General features: G+C 43.5%; 1 protein-coding gene across 9 annotated transcripts in view; it reads right to left on the reverse strand.

The window, feature by feature from the left end:
* LOC106571269 (collagen alpha-1(XII) chain) overlaps positions 1–15,140 on the reverse strand; it is a 104,379-nt gene that overhangs the window by 24,783 nt on the left and 64,456 nt on the right. For 4 of the 9 annotated variants that reach the window (XM_014144098.2, XM_014144095.2, XM_014144099.2 and 1 more), the window contains 25 exons: positions 14,711–14,840; positions 14,378–14,517; positions 14,026–14,155; positions 13,468–13,607; positions 13,148–13,271; positions 12,711–12,853; positions 12,455–12,584; positions 11,946–12,088; positions 11,699–11,828; positions 11,394–11,533; positions 10,468–10,597; positions 9,899–10,038; positions 9,442–9,571; positions 8,958–9,097; positions 8,709–8,838; positions 8,332–8,471; positions 7,275–7,404; positions 7,013–7,152; positions 6,679–6,808; positions 5,320–5,462; positions 3,740–3,869; positions 2,145–2,287; positions 1,308–1,437; positions 547–666; positions 54–206 (listed from right to left, as the gene is read on the reverse strand). In XM_014144098.2, coding sequence (XP_013999573.2) covers positions 54–206; positions 547–666; positions 1,308–1,437; positions 2,145–2,287; positions 3,740–3,869; positions 5,320–5,462; positions 6,679–6,808; positions 7,013–7,152; positions 7,275–7,404; positions 8,332–8,471; positions 8,709–8,838; positions 8,958–9,097; positions 9,442–9,571; positions 9,899–10,038; positions 10,468–10,597; positions 11,394–11,533; positions 11,699–11,828; positions 11,946–12,088; positions 12,455–12,584; positions 12,711–12,853; positions 13,148–13,271; positions 13,468–13,607; positions 14,026–14,155; positions 14,378–14,517; positions 14,711–14,840 — 3,379 coding nt within the window. The remainder of the gene's footprint in view (positions 1–53; positions 207–546; positions 667–1,307; positions 1,438–2,144; positions 2,288–3,739; positions 3,870–5,319; positions 5,463–6,678; positions 6,809–7,012; positions 7,153–7,274; positions 7,405–8,331; positions 8,472–8,708; positions 8,839–8,957; positions 9,098–9,441; positions 9,572–9,898; positions 10,039–10,467; positions 10,598–11,393; positions 11,534–11,698; positions 11,829–11,945; positions 12,089–12,454; positions 12,585–12,710; positions 12,854–13,147; positions 13,272–13,467; positions 13,608–14,025; positions 14,156–14,377; positions 14,518–14,710; positions 14,841–15,140) is intronic. The other 5 variants (XM_014144102.2, XM_014144101.2, XM_014144104.2 and 2 more) reach the window with 5 other exon arrangements.

The following is a 15,140-nucleotide window of genomic DNA, read 5'->3' on the forward strand; positions in this document are numbered from 1 at the left end:
AGGTTAGCATTGATGTTCAAGCAAGGGGATATTTCTGTTATTCAAACACATACGTGTTGTTCCCTGTCCTTCGAGGGCCCCACTCATGCCAGCCCCATACTGGGCAAACACTTTGACATCGTAGGTGGTGCCAGGGAGCAGGTTCTGGAGGGTGTATGAGGTCACGTCACCCACAAATACATCCAAGCTCTTACTCTGATCTTCTTCTGCAGGCAAAACACAACACAAACTACTTTACAACAGTAACACTACAACACAAACTCATACGGAGAGGAGAGGAGCGGTCTGCTATAAACCCGAAATCATCTCAATTGAAATGTCAAGGTATGGCCCTTAGATTTCATGAAAATTATTCTGCATCATTACTTATTCATTGTTGTTAATAAACTTTGGCTTTGTACTAGAAAGTGTGGCTGGTTGATATGGACAATGAAATATAAAACCCTGCATGACAAAGCATGATACTGAGAAGTCTTGTAACTCAGGGTGTTATGGGTCCCTTCTCATGATTGCACAGACGTGGCCCAGAGTCTGACGTTATCTCACCCGCAGGCGTGTAGACCAGCTTGTATCCGAGCACTGGAGACGGAGAGGGGTCCCAGGCCACACGGAAGCGGGTGTACCACTCGTCTGAGACGCGCAGGCTCAAGGGCTCCAGCAGGCCGACTATAACAGAGGCACAGCAACAGCAGAGAGAGCAGACACATGTCAACATTCAATCAGACGGCAATTACTGCCAACAACAAGTGAGGCTATAACCCCATTTCCAGAATAGCTAGCCCCCAGTGCAGTAAGTCACCACATTACCACAGCATATCCTGGGCTACAAGTCGACAGCAGCCACTGTTGTTTTTCCTCCTCCTCAGTTTATGAAGACTATTATGAGTAATACATGTGTTTAGACTGGATAGATTTTTTCAGTCTTGCTGAGGGAGCTGAACTGGGTAGTGGGTAGGTTTGTTTGCGTGGGTGGGTGGTGACAACCCATTGGAGCGAGGCCCATCCACAGTGGTGCTTCTTTTAAAGCCAAGACATGAAGTTTCTATTGTTTGTGTAACTCGGGGCAATTGTTCACCAGTCGCTGAGCTTTCCCAGTTGCCTCTACTGTGAATTCCCAATCTTCCGAACTCTTCAAAATATATCTTTTTGGAATCGTTTGAATATAGTATGGCTCTTGTAAGTATTTTCCAGTTCTCACTCCCAGCTCAGCTCATCAGGCTTGGAAATTCTGTCCAGCTAGCTAGACCGACCAGGTGTACAGTATACTACACTGAACACTTCCTGAACACTTTTCCTAACTGCGTTACCTGTGCGTCCGGGCCCGATCAGAGATGGCCCTGCTCCATCAGCATAGATGGCTTCAACAGTTATGCTGTAGGGAGTGTCAGGAAGCAGGTTCTGCAGGATGGCATTGTTTCTGTTGCCAGGAACAACCGTCTGTGAGGAAAAATACCACAGAGAACTTAGTCAGTTCATTAAAAAAGGAACATAATTATGGAATTACTTTTGGAAGCTATGCACTAATTCTAGGCTTGCTCCTACATCAATGCAGCAGAGAGCAAAAAGAAGGCTGTTAATGAAAGTTCCCCGTCCTCTTGGAACACTGGAGGGTTAGCTCTCCTGACCTTTCTCGTTTAGAAGCATTTGTTATGTCACTCAATGGTTGGCTTACTAGGGAATAATTATGCAGCGCTGCTGTGCGGCCCTAAAGTGCTCCAGCTCTGTGTTTAAAGTCATTAATAACCCAACGTAATGTAACGTAATGTTTCCAGTGATAATGTTGATCTAACTGAGCCTTTAATTCATCTTACTAATCAGCAGTTATTTGCTGGAGTTAACCAAACAGACGCTGAAGTAAGACTATGTAGGCCTACAGCGCTTCGGCAGTAGTAACACGTTGAACAGTAAGTTCATGGGAGTGTGGAGGAGTGTATTTGATTTGCAACTCAGCCACATATAAAAAGAGACATGTTTAGGTCATGAACTCACTCGTCGCTCGAGTAAACCTTAAAGTTCCCTGCTACGTGAAAGTCTGTCGAGAAAGACTCTGTATGTGCACCAAATGGCACCCTATTCCCTATATAGTGCACTACTTTAGACCAGAGCCCTATGGGTGCCATTTGGGACCCAACCTATGAACTCACAAACTCAGTGATGGGGTCTCCTGTGGTGGGGGCGTAGGCGATCTTGTATTGCTGCACTGGGCCCTCCGCGTGGTCCCAAACGATGGTCAGAGTGTTGGTGGTGGCATCAAACACCCGCAGGTTCCTAGGTCCAACACGGGGCACTGCAACAGCAACAGCAAAAATACTGGGTTACACTCAAACACATGTACCTAGCAACGCTGCACACCACATGATCCTCAAAATGTTAAACAGCTGCACCATTGAGAGCATCTTGTCTGGCTGCATCACCACTCGGTATGACAACTGCTTGGCATCTGACCGCAAGGTGCTACAGAGGGTAGTGTGTACTGCCCAGTACATCACTGGGGCCGAGCTCCCTGCCACCCAGGACCTCTATACCAGGCGGTGTCAGAGGAATGCCCTAAAAATTGTCAGACTCCAGCCAAAAGCCATAGACTTTTCTCTCTCAACCGCACGGCAAGCGGTACCGATGCACCAAGTCTGGAACCAACAGGACCCAGGACAGCTTCTACCCCCAAGCCATATGACTGCTAAATATTTAGTTAAATAGCTAACCAAATAGCTACCCAGACTATCTGCCCTGACCCTTTTCTGACTCAGCACATACACTGTTGCTACTGTTTATAATCTATCCTCTTGCCTAATCATATAATATATCATATAATATATGTACATATCTACCACAATTACCTCGTACCCCTGTATATCAACTAGGTACTGGTACTGTCACGTCCTGGCCAGTATAAGGGTTAATTGTTATTGTAGTTTGGTCAGGATGTGGCAGAGGGTATTTGTTTTATGTGGTTCAGGGTGGTGTTTTGGTAAAAGGGCGTTTGATTTAGTATTTCAGGGTTTTTGGCTTATGATCTATGTTTAGGTAATTCTATGTCTAGTCTAGGTAGTCTGTGTTTCTATGGTTGATTAATTGGGGTTGGGACTCTCAATTGAAGGCAGGTGTTTTCTCTTTGCCTTTGATTGAGAGTCCCATATATTAGGGTGTGTTCGTGTTTGGGATTTGTGGGAGATTGTTTTTGCATTGCGTGTTTTTGTGAGCCTGCAAAACTGTCATTTGTCGTGCTTATTGTTTTCTTGTTTTCTCGTGTTCAACGTTCGTTAATAAATTAAGAAAATGAACACCAACTCTACTGCGTATTGGTCCACACTTTCAGACGACGATTTCGCTATATCATCGGATGATGAAGAAGTTTGTGACAGGTACCCTGTGTATATAGCCAAGTTATCGTTACTCATTGTGTATTTACTATTACTTTTGTTATTATGTGTTTCTATTATTTCTCTATTTTTTTTTCTCTCTCCATTGTTGGGGAGGGTCTATATGTAAGCATTTCACTGTTAGTCCACACCTGTTGTTTACAAAGCATGTGACATATAACATTTGATTTGATTTGACCTAGTAACCACCACTATATATAGCTACGTGTGTGTGTGCGCGTATTTGAATGTAGACTATAGTATAAGCAAGTATGTGTGGAAGCATTAGTAAAACTCATGAGTCGAGAGTATCAATGTAAACAAGAGTCGCATGAGTCAGTAGTATCAATGTAAACAACAAAGTTGGATTCAAGTCTCACATGTTTTGCCGTCTCCCTTCACTGGTGAGCCCTCCCCATCGGCATACAGAGCCAGGACACTGATCGAGTACGGCGTGTCGGGAATGAGCGAATCCAGGAACGCGTTGTTGATGTTTCCTGGGACCAGGACCTTTGGAGAGGTCATAACACATAGATCACAATGATGGCTTCCCAGAAAGGAACATTGTTTTGCATCCCAAATGGAAACCTATTCCCTAGTTAGAGCACTACGTTAGTATAGGGCGTCATTTGGGATGCATCCTGGAAGAAGGATTCTTATTCAAATGACCTTTTTCATGCATTACATACTGCTCTGGCACTGCTAACGTACATAATGAGCTCACTGTTAATCCATGCTAGAGTCTTCTTGGAGGGAGCCTAGTGCCAAAGGTTAACATGAAGTACTAACAAAGCCCTGAAGAGGTTTAAAACGCTAAACAAATACATGAATTTAGCGAAGAAGTGATTGATAAACAAATGAGTGTTATGAAGCATCCATCGTCTGGTAAATGCAAAGACGTAACCAACACCACGGGACCGGTGCTCTGTCATTGGACAGGCCTCAACGTGTACTGTATCTATCTCACCCCTGTTTCTAACAACAGTGGAGCCCAGTCTCGTCATATCACCAGGGTCACCACTGTCACTAAGCAGCACATTATCTATTACCTTGTCTGGGGGACGGCCATCACATCATGCTAAATACCTTCATCTAAAGCTTATCTGAGGATTTAACTGAAAATCTCCTAGTTGAAAGAGTGATGGACAAGACATGCAGGTAGCTGAGGTATATAATAAAGTATATTTCCTGTGAAAAGCACTCATAAGGCTGTCCTCCTTACAAAATGGAGTCTGATTGAGAATAGACAGGAGGTTAGCTGAGCTTAGCATGTCTCTTAGCATGAGGAATTTTTAAGGCCTACTGCTGCATCAAAGAACATTCCAATAAAAACAGCCTCATTATCGTTCAACCAAGGCCAAAACATCAAACGTTACAATTTTCATCTATGTCTATCGCAGATGTGCATGTGCACATTTTCCAAACTGCTAGTGGTACAGTAAAAGCTGTTTGTAGGCCAATTAGCTCTATCTTTCTCCTGTAATCCAAGATATGTGTATCGCATCGGTGCATAAAATCAATGCTGATAGACAGAGAATTAAAAGCCAAAAAGTCTGGATTTCCCCATTAGCCTAATGAACACCAACCTCATTACTAAAGGAATGCCATCTGTGGAGATTCTAAACAAACTCCCTAACAAACTCTTCGAGTGAGGGTTTTCGATATCTTCATCAAACATAGAGCCCAGCAACCCTACTCTACACTTTTATTGCTTAAGTGGACTTTACCTTTCCCTCTGAGTGGTCTGAGCAGGGAGAGTGAGCGGTTGAGTGAACGTGCCTCCCCTCTTAATATAATGACAGGCTCTGGTTAACAGTGGAGAGAGATCATTTGTAAGTCCCAAATGGCACCCTATTCCCTATATAGTGCACTGCTTTTCACCAGTCCTATGGGCCCTGGTCAAAAGTAGGGCACTACATAGGGAATAGGGTGCTATTTGGGATGCATCTGGAGAACTTACTGTCTCGGCGGGTCTGTCTCCAGACAGAGGTGCGTAGACGATGCGGTACTGCTGCACCTGGCCAGAGGCGGGCTCCCAGCGCACGTTCAGGCTGTTGGTAGTGGGGTTGTAGATCTGGATGTTCTTAGGAGGGGTTCGTGGAACTGGGGGTCAAAGAGGGTCAGAGAAAGTCAAGAATTATATATACAACCTCAAAAACATAAAACAACAACTCTGATTCTACTCTACAAACAACAACTCTGATTCTACTCTACAAACAACAACTCTGATTCTACTCTACAAACAACAACTCTGATTCTACTCTACAAACAACAACTCTGATTACTTAGAAGAGTACTAACTAAGTGAAGATACCACAAGAAAATGTGAGAATTAATAGACTGCTATGTTTCAAACAGGATGTAGCTCAGTAAAAAAAGGGGGGAGGGGGGACTCAAATGCTGAGGGAAGTAGTCTCTAGTAACCAAGTGATTTTATAGTGTCTATGTGAAGAGAACGTATGGAGAAGTTGCACCGTTTGGGCTTATGCAAAAGCCTCTTAACTTAACTTTTAAACTAAAACAGATGTGCATATTCCTCTGGCATTCAGCACCTTAGCCCATTAAAGATTAGATGCAGTACGTAGTCTCAGACCCAGCCACCTTATTCATAAGTAAAAACATTCCAAATAGAACCTGTTTATCCAACAGCGAGGTTCATTCTATATGAAACACATGCATATGGTGTGTTTAGGAAGACTAGTCTGTCAAACATACAGTATCTTCCCATTTGGAATCATTATGCACCATGTGTTCTGTAATACTGATATGCTCCGCTGGAATCACAGCTCTCCAATTCACTTCACTGGGATGGATTTCTGCTGACTGCACATGGCAAACCATTTGAGCAGAAACAACATCGATGCACACAGCAGGGTATCAAAAAACAGACACAGGCAGGGCAACCTATTATTATTATTATTATTGTCAGTATTATTAGTATTATTAGTGTTATTGTTATTATTTTTATTATTGTTATTATTCTTGTTATTATTGTTATTGTGAGATAAACTACACCTTTGTTCCATCTAAGCGTTATGGGGGAGGGGGGTTGTGCAAATGCTATCTGGTTCAGAGATTTCAATACAACATTTTCTATTTCCACTCAGTTTTGTTAAATGTTGACCTCATCAACAATGTTTCCCTATGAGGGTATCTATTATTCTGAGACCTATCTACCGGTATCTTGAGTTCAAACTTTGGAAAAACCAAACAGGCTCCAAATTTGAAATGCCACTGAATCAAACCAACTGAAAAGAGCATGTCTTTATCCCGATGAAAACAAAATGGATGATTGGAATTTCGTCACTTGATAACTTACGCGTCTTTCCAGTCTCTGACTGGCGCAGGCCCTCTCCCTCGGGGTAGACGGGGACCACGGTGACAGTGTACAGTGTGTCTGAGAGAAGGTTCCTCAGGATGGTGTTGGTGGTGCCACCAGACACTTGCTCCTGTTCACAGAGAGGTGTTTGAGTTGCATTATCAGTGTTTATAACATAGATTGGTTGAATCCTATTGCATCCATATTAGGAAGTCATCAGATTCTTAGGTATATAAATTCCTAATATGGATGCCGTAGTCGACTCAAATCTGATTGGTCAAGAGATACCCTGTGCAGCATCAGAAGTTAAGGCATGGATAGTTGGTGGTCTTACCATGTCCTCGGCTCCGCCAGAGGCAGGGACGTAGAAGAGGCGGTACTGACGCACGTTGCCCTCCGCTGGCTCCCAGCGCACCTTGAGGGAGCTAGTAGAGGGGTCAGTGACCTGCAGGTTCTTCACCCCACCCAACGCCTCTGACAAGACACAAAACAACAAGTTTAGCATAAAATCACTTATTCTATTTTGTAACCCTTTTTTTTCTTCTTCACTGTACTCATTGTCCCTGTATTGTCTGTTTTTTTCAGTCATGACTTACTTGTCTTTCCATTTTCAGAATTTCTCTTCCCTTCAATATCGCCGTACATAGGCACCAATGTCACCTTGTACTCTGTGTCTGGCACAAGGTTCCTCAGAACGGTGTTGGTTGACATCCCAGAAACCGTAGTCTGTGAAAAAGAGTCATCAGATTAGCAAAAATGTTAAAACCACCCTAATAAAGAGGTACCGTAATTTCCGGACTATTAAGCGCACCTGAATATAAGCCGCACCCACAGAATTAATTTTTTATTTTTTTTTAACATAAATAAGCCGCACATGTCTATAAGCCGCAGGTGCCTAACGGTACATTGAAACAAATGAACTTTACACAGGCTTTAACAAAACACGGCTTGTAACAAAAATAAATAGGCTTTAACGAAACACGGCTTGTAACAAAAATAAATAGGGTTTAACGAAACACGGCTTGTAACAAAAATAAATAGGCTTTAACAAAACACGGCTTGTAACAAAAAATTTGCAGTAAGCTTTAGTTGTCTTTTTGCACTGAGTCAATTCCTCACGCTGCTGTTTCCAACGTCTTATCATCGACTCATTAAGACCAAGCTCCCGTGCAGCAGCTCTATTTCCTTTTCCAACAGCCAGATCAATCGCCTTCAACTTGAAAGCTGCATCATATGCATTTCTCTGTGTCTTTGCCATGATGAGGGTGACAAAATGACTACCGTAATCAGAATGATGGGAAGTTTGAGAGCACTCGATTTAATCTAAACAGTAAACAAAAAAGTTGTTTGACCTTAACCCGTTCGGCAATTTCATTGGTCTAATGAAAGCTTCATGCCGCCAAAAAACTGAGCACGTCACAGAATGTGTTTTTTTTTTTGGAAAAAAAATTGAAAGCGGGAAAAATCCATATATTAGCCGCGTCATTGTTTAAGCCGCGAGGTTCAAAGCTGGGAAAAAAGTTGCGGCTTATAGTCCGGAATTTACGCTATCTTAATCAAGTATTCAACCTACATGTTTATAGTGCTCAAAGTGATCAGTTTACCAAGTCTTCAAATATCGCTTCTATACCGTATAAAGTGTTGTTTTTGTACCTTAAGTTCAGGTCCTCCTGCTAGCGGGGCGTAGATGACAGTGTACTGGCGCACGTCCCCCTCAGCTGGCTCCCAGCGTACCCTCAGGGAGTTGGTTGTGGGGTCAGTCACCTGCAGGTTCTTCACTCCACCCAGAGGCTCTGAGGAAGAAGAAGACGCACATCATTCCAAGTAAATGTCAACGCTAATGTTCTTAAGCCGTTACTGAGTAAAATTTAGTCTGATATGGAATCATACAACTGTAATATGGGATATGGAAGCTTGTAGCTGTCAAAAAGCTGTAATTTCAAAATGAAACATTTTGACAGGTATATGCTTCCATAGTGTTAGAGAATAGGGTTCATGAGCTAAAGTAAGTACTGAAATGCTTCACTCACTTGTCTTTCCCATCTCAGACTGCAGTATGCCCTCCACGTCTGGGTAGACTGGGACAACAGACACGTTGTATTGGGTGTCAGACTCCAGGTTACGCAGGATAAGGTTGGTGGTGCCCCCTGAGACTTGTTCCTGTTCAGGGCAAAGTGAAGATCAATGTTAGCACTGTATGACAATTACACAACTTGATTATAATGTAAACACGACTGGGTTGATAGTAAAAGGGATGGAGAGATGAATAGGATACATACCATTTGCTCCCTCCCATCTGGCTGGGCCACGTAGAAGACCTTGTAGTTGCGCACGTTACCGACAGCTGGGTCCCAGCGAACAGACAGACTGTTGATGGTGGGGTCGATGACCTTCATGTTCTTCACTCCACCCAAAGGATCTGAGGCAGAGGATACAATGTTATAGCATCACACTTACTGTACTGTACGAGCTGCCAATTCCTGAACAAGTAGCAGACACATTTCGTTTTTAAGAAGAAAAAATAGATGTTTTTATCGTCACATACACCGGATAGGTGCAATGAAATGTGTTGTTTTACAGGGTCAGCCATAGTAGCAAGGCCCCCCATGCGCTAATTTGGGATAAGTGCCTTGCTCAAGGGCACATTGACCGATTTTTCACCTTGTCGGCTCAGGTATTCGAACAAGCAACAATTTGGTTACTCTAACCACTAGGCTACCTGCCACCCGTATCATTTAATTTCACCCTGTCATTTCAACCCACTTGTCTTTCCATTCTGAGACCTAGAGAGACCCTCCATCTCATGGTAGACAGGCACCACTGTCACTGTGTATTCCGTATCTGGATTGAGTTCCTTCAGAACAGTGGTGGTCGTTGTTCCAGACACCTGGTCCTGTTCAAGAAAGAAGAAGATAGAATATCAGTCAGAATCTGAAAGCCATGTTGACTAGCTTCAGGGGAATACACCAGCAGTAAGCCATGTTGACTAGCTTCAGGGGAATACACCAGCAGTAAGCCATGTTGACTAGCTTCAGGGGAATACACCAGCAGAAAGCCATGTTGACTAGCTTCAGGGGAACACACCAGTTGAGGCTTGTTCACTTTAAATCAAAGGATGGCCTCATTGTAATGGATTTCACCCTCCACAAGCCTCCACTGGAGTAGACCATTCTCAGAGAATTAGGAGGGGTGTTATGTTGGTGAGACTACCAGGACGTACCACGTCCTGCTCTCCGCCTGCAGTTGGGATGTAGACAATGATGTACTCGCGCACGTTCCCCTCAGCTGCATCCCAGCGCACTTTCAGGGTGCTGGTGGTGGGTTCAATGACCTGCAGGTTCTTCACGAAGCCCAGGGGCTCTGAGCACCAAAAGAAAACAGAGTAGCTTAGCCATCACTTTGATTTGAAAACCATGATATAGATTGTATGTCTGCAGATGAGCTAATATATTCATCTCTTTCACTATACAATTTTCCAACTGTCCCGTTATCTGGTTTTAATGTCCATTCTAGAATGCCCTTCCATTCTAGAATGCCCTTCTGATTGGCTAGAAGGGTATTTTAGATTGGACATTAAAACCAGATATCGGGACAGTTTGGAAAGATATCGGGACAGGTGGGAGATATTGGGACAGGTAGGAAAAGATGTCGGGACAGGTGAAGAAAAGATATCGGGACACCTTGCAATCATGATGCAATATCCACCTACATATGCAGACTGTGCTTGCTACAAAGTTACAGAAAGATATTGTATTCAACATTGCTGTGGTATAAGTCGTCGTTACTCACTTGTTGTTCCATCCTTGGCCTGGGTCTGCCCATCCCCCTCGGGGTACACTGGCAGAACAGTGACTGTGTACTGTGTATTAGGTGAGAGGCTCTTCAGAACTGTGGTGGTTGTGCTCTCTGAGACTTGCTCCTACAAAGTAGAGCGAGATGGTGTCTCAACAAAAGAAGCTCCAACAGACATACATGAACACTATGGCTGCCTCCCAAAAGACACCCTATTCCTCACATAGAGCACTACTTCTGACCTCAGCTGGTTAAAAGTAGTGCACTATATAAGGAATAGGGTGCCATTTTGGATGCAGATGGTATGTCATACACCAGATCCACAAGATAAGGCCCATGTACCACAGTTGTTCTATGGTCTGTAAAACTACATGAACTACAACTTCTACTGGTCCAGTTCATCTCCCTTCTGTGGAGTTTATTTTGATGGGAGGTTTGATTGAGAGTGAGAGCTATGGCATACACCACACGGAACAGGCCAATTCTACACAGATAAACCAAACAGTGCCTTAGAGGATTTTGTTCCACATAAGCGGCCAAACCAAAAAGTCAATTGCATTATAATTGTGATCACAGAGCTGTTTCACAGTCTGTTAGCTCCCACCCGGCCTGAACTCCATCACCACTAGGCTACAACATCACGGCGGCATGACCACTTTGCTGCTGCCTCTCATCATGCTTAGCACAGCAGGCTAACCGCCAACGCTAAGTCCTTAACGTTAACTCGTCAACGCTAACTTCTCATGTCGGGCTGACGATATCTCCACTCCACAAAGTATGGCGGCGAAATGAAACAGGATTCTTTCTTCCCACAGGATTGGAAGCCATTGTGTTAGGCTGGCACAAATGTGACATCACGTGTCACTGTTGAGTAATAGGCCTATGGAGAGGCAGTGTGGTTAACAGTACAGTAGAATACTCACAATGATCTCAAGGCCTCCTGCGACGGGAGTGTAGATGACTTTATAGCCCTGCACGTTGCCGTCGGCTGCGTCCCAGCTGGCGGTGAGGGTGGTGTGGGTAGGGTTGGTGACCTGCAGATTGGTCACTCCACCCAAAGGCACTGGGAAAGAAAATTCAATAACTTTAAGTGTGGTATTATGATTATGTGATTATTGGGGAAATCAAGTAAACCATTATTTTATGCTTCTCAGTTTATATTTCCAATGTTCCCAAATCACTTTTCGAGATTGCATACGCTACCACTTCATTTTACATTGCTACTCACGCGTCTTTCCATTCTCAGCCTGACGTTTCCCCTCTCTGGCAGGGTAGATAGGTAGCACTGATATTGTGTAAGGTGTGTCAGGCTTGAGGTTCCTCAGAACGATGGTGGTGGTGCTTCCAGGAACTTGTTCCTGTTTACAAACAGGTGGAAAATGATTTGAATTAGATGACTGATTACAGATGAAATGCTTTATCAAAGTGTATTACCTTAAGGCTATTTCTGAGGTCATAAGGTGAAAGAGACCCACCATTTCCTCTGGTGTTCCTCCAGCCACAGGGACGAAGAAGATCTTGTACTGACGCACGGCTCCATCTGCTGGGTCCCAGTCGACCTTCAGAGAGGTCATGGTGGGTTCAGTCACCTTCAGGTTCTTCACTCCACCCAAAGGTCCTGGTGAGGAAAACAACAAAATATAGAAAACCTGTTCTATGTCCAATGTAATTCTATTATCTTATTGCTAATCATCTTACACTGAAAACTCACAGTTTACAGAAGGTTGTTGCTACCCAAACATGTTTTTTAAATGGTCGGACAAAGAAAATGTGTTTGTGGCAGCAACTTCCACACTTCCATACCGTACAGACTAAGTTATCTTAAAAGGAAAATACAAAAAGTGAATACAAACACACATTATACAACAGGTACTGATGACAATTTATGAAATGTAGGGAATTTATGCTTGGTCTGAGATCTGAGGTGTACTGCAAACATGGAAGTGCGTATTGGAATGATTGCTTAGATGTCAGCCAGTCTTACTTGTCTTTCCGTTCTCAGACTGCCTCCTGCCCTCTGTCTCTGCGAAGACAGGCACCAGTGAGACAGTGTAGAGGGTGTCTGGCAGGAGGCCTCTCAAGACAGTGCTGGTGGCAGTAGCAGCCACAGTCTCCTAAAGATTACACAAACACAACCAAAATATTAACCTCAGCCCACTCCAAACACACCCACAATTCATTTTATGGCACGCAATGTGGAAACAACACTTTCTACACTGTCAGCTACAGCAGAATCCTACCATTGCCTCAGCAGCTCCCCCGGCAGCAGGTACATAGAAGACTTTGTACTCTTTGACTTTCCCTTCGACTGGCTCCCAGCGCACGTTCAGGGTGGTCATGGTAGGGTTGATCACCTGCAGGTTCTTCACTCCACCCAGAGGCCCTGAGGTAGAAGACACATCAACATCATTCCAAGTAAATGGCGTCAATATCCTCAAGCCGTTACTGAGTCGAATTGATTCAATATGAATGCATATAGCTTTTTTCCAAATTGAATTTTGACAGCTATATTACAGCTGTACCAAACAAGACTTAAATATGGGGCTGTCACTTTTCACTGAATGAACTTGGTATCGTATGGATTTACAGTCCACTAATGAAGAGCTATCCTCACTATTGATGATTCTCTGAAATGATCAATTTCTCCGTCCCTCATCCCAGTGTCAGACTTCCTTACTTGTCTTTCCGTTCTCAGACATTTTCTTGCCGTCTCCCACATCGTAGACAGGCAACACTGAAACGGTGTAGATGGTGTCGGGTGTGAGGCCCTTCAGGACTGTGTTGGTCCCAGCCACAATCTCCTTACATTACACATACACAATACAATTATTAACGCCTGCCCACTCCCAACTTAACAATAACTAATATTATATAAATCACAAAATATGACAAGCAACTATATTCAGTCAAACAGGAGTGTATAAGGATTATGAGTGCATAGGTACTCATACCCTTGAAAGTAACCACACTTTCTACAGTGTCAATTACCAGTCCTACCATGCTCTCAGCTCCACCGGCAGCAGGTACATAGATGACTTTGTACTCTTTGACTTTCCCCTCGGCCGCCTCCCATTTCACGTTCAACGTGACCATGGTGGGGTTGGTCACCTGCACGTTCTTCACTCCACCCAGAGTCTCTGGACATTTAATAATAGATCTTTATACTGATTGATAGTACTTATTAAAGTACTATCTCAAAGTACTTAATAAATTACTATATTATCTCATGTTAACTTCTCTTATGGAGTTTGTATGAAGTTCAAATCCAGCAATAATGAGTTATCCTCTCCATTGATGTAACTAATGTCTTTTAAGAAGGCCATTACTCAGTCCCTGAAACTTTATACTGATTGAACTTAGCATTGCAAGGAGTCTGTATGAAGTCTAAATACAGACTCAATGGAGAGGTATCCTCTGCATTGATGGTTACTTATGGGTTTACTTCATAAATCAGCTTCTAAGAAGGCCATTACCCAGTCCCTGAAAAGATCACTTAATAAGTGATCTTTAGAAGATCTTTAAAGATCTTTAGACTTAGATTGCAGACAGTCTTACTTGTCTTTCCGTTTTCAGACTGTTTCTGTCCATCTCCCACTTCGTAGACTGGCACCAGTGAGACAGTGTAGAGGGTGTCTGGAAGGAGGCCTTTCAGAACAGTGGTGGTGGTAGTGGCAGCTACAGTCTCCTTTACATTACACAAAGACATCACACCTATAAACGTCTGCCTACTACCAACTCTTGTTTGACTGAAGATAGTTGTTTGTCATATTCTGTGATTCATAAAACAAACAACTTCAAACAATACATGAATATGCTATTTCTCATTTAATTTTGAGATGTGAACTGTTGGAATATTTTTTTACACAGTCAGCCAACAGTAAGCTGAGAGACTTCCTGCCAGTCCTACCATGCTCTCAGCTCCACCGGCAGCAGGTACATAGATGACTTTGTATTCTTTCACTTTTCCGTCGGCCGCCTGCCATTTCACGTTCAGGGTGGTCATGGTTGGGTTGGTCACCTGCAGGTTCTTCACTCCACCCAGAGGCTCTGGATTAAACCATAAAGTGCTTTAATATGGTGTTTTAAACATTTTACTTTATATTGAGTGAACTGAAATCAAAATACTTTACAAAAGAGTTATCTGCTTCATTAGTTGTACTCTAAAATGATACATCTATTAGGAGAATGTTGTAGGTGGTTTCTGGCCTTTTACAGGTCTGGTGGTTCCAGGTCCACTTACTGGTCTTTCCTTGGCCTGAGATGTCTTTGGCCTCTCCGCTGGGGTAGATAGCTGCCACGGTGACAGAGTAGGGAGTGTCAGGCGTCAGCTTCTGGAGGATTACACTGTTCTTCTTTCCTCCCACCTGGGTCTGTTTGGAGGACAACAACAAAGTCAGAGGGTTTTCTTTGTCTCTGGGAGGAGAAGTGAAGCGAGAACATCTCACATCGATGTTAAAACAGTCATTTATTAGGACAGGGTGACAGATGGATGACAAGCTAAACTCTTTTAATGGTTAGGGCTGTCCTCTTGCCGCAGACGTGGATGTCGATTAAGGCAGCCCTAAGCACCTCTCTGATTCAGAGGGCTTGGGTTAAATGCGGAAGACACGTTTCAGTTGAATTCATTGAGTTGTACAACTGACTAGGTATCCCCCTTTCCCTTTCCTCGG

Source organism: Salmo salar, chromosome ssa15 (genome assembly GCF_905237065.1).
Source record: "Salmo salar chromosome ssa15, Ssal_v3.1, whole genome shotgun sequence".
Classification (NCBI taxonomy): Eukaryota; Metazoa; Chordata; class Actinopteri; order Salmoniformes; family Salmonidae; genus Salmo; species Salmo salar.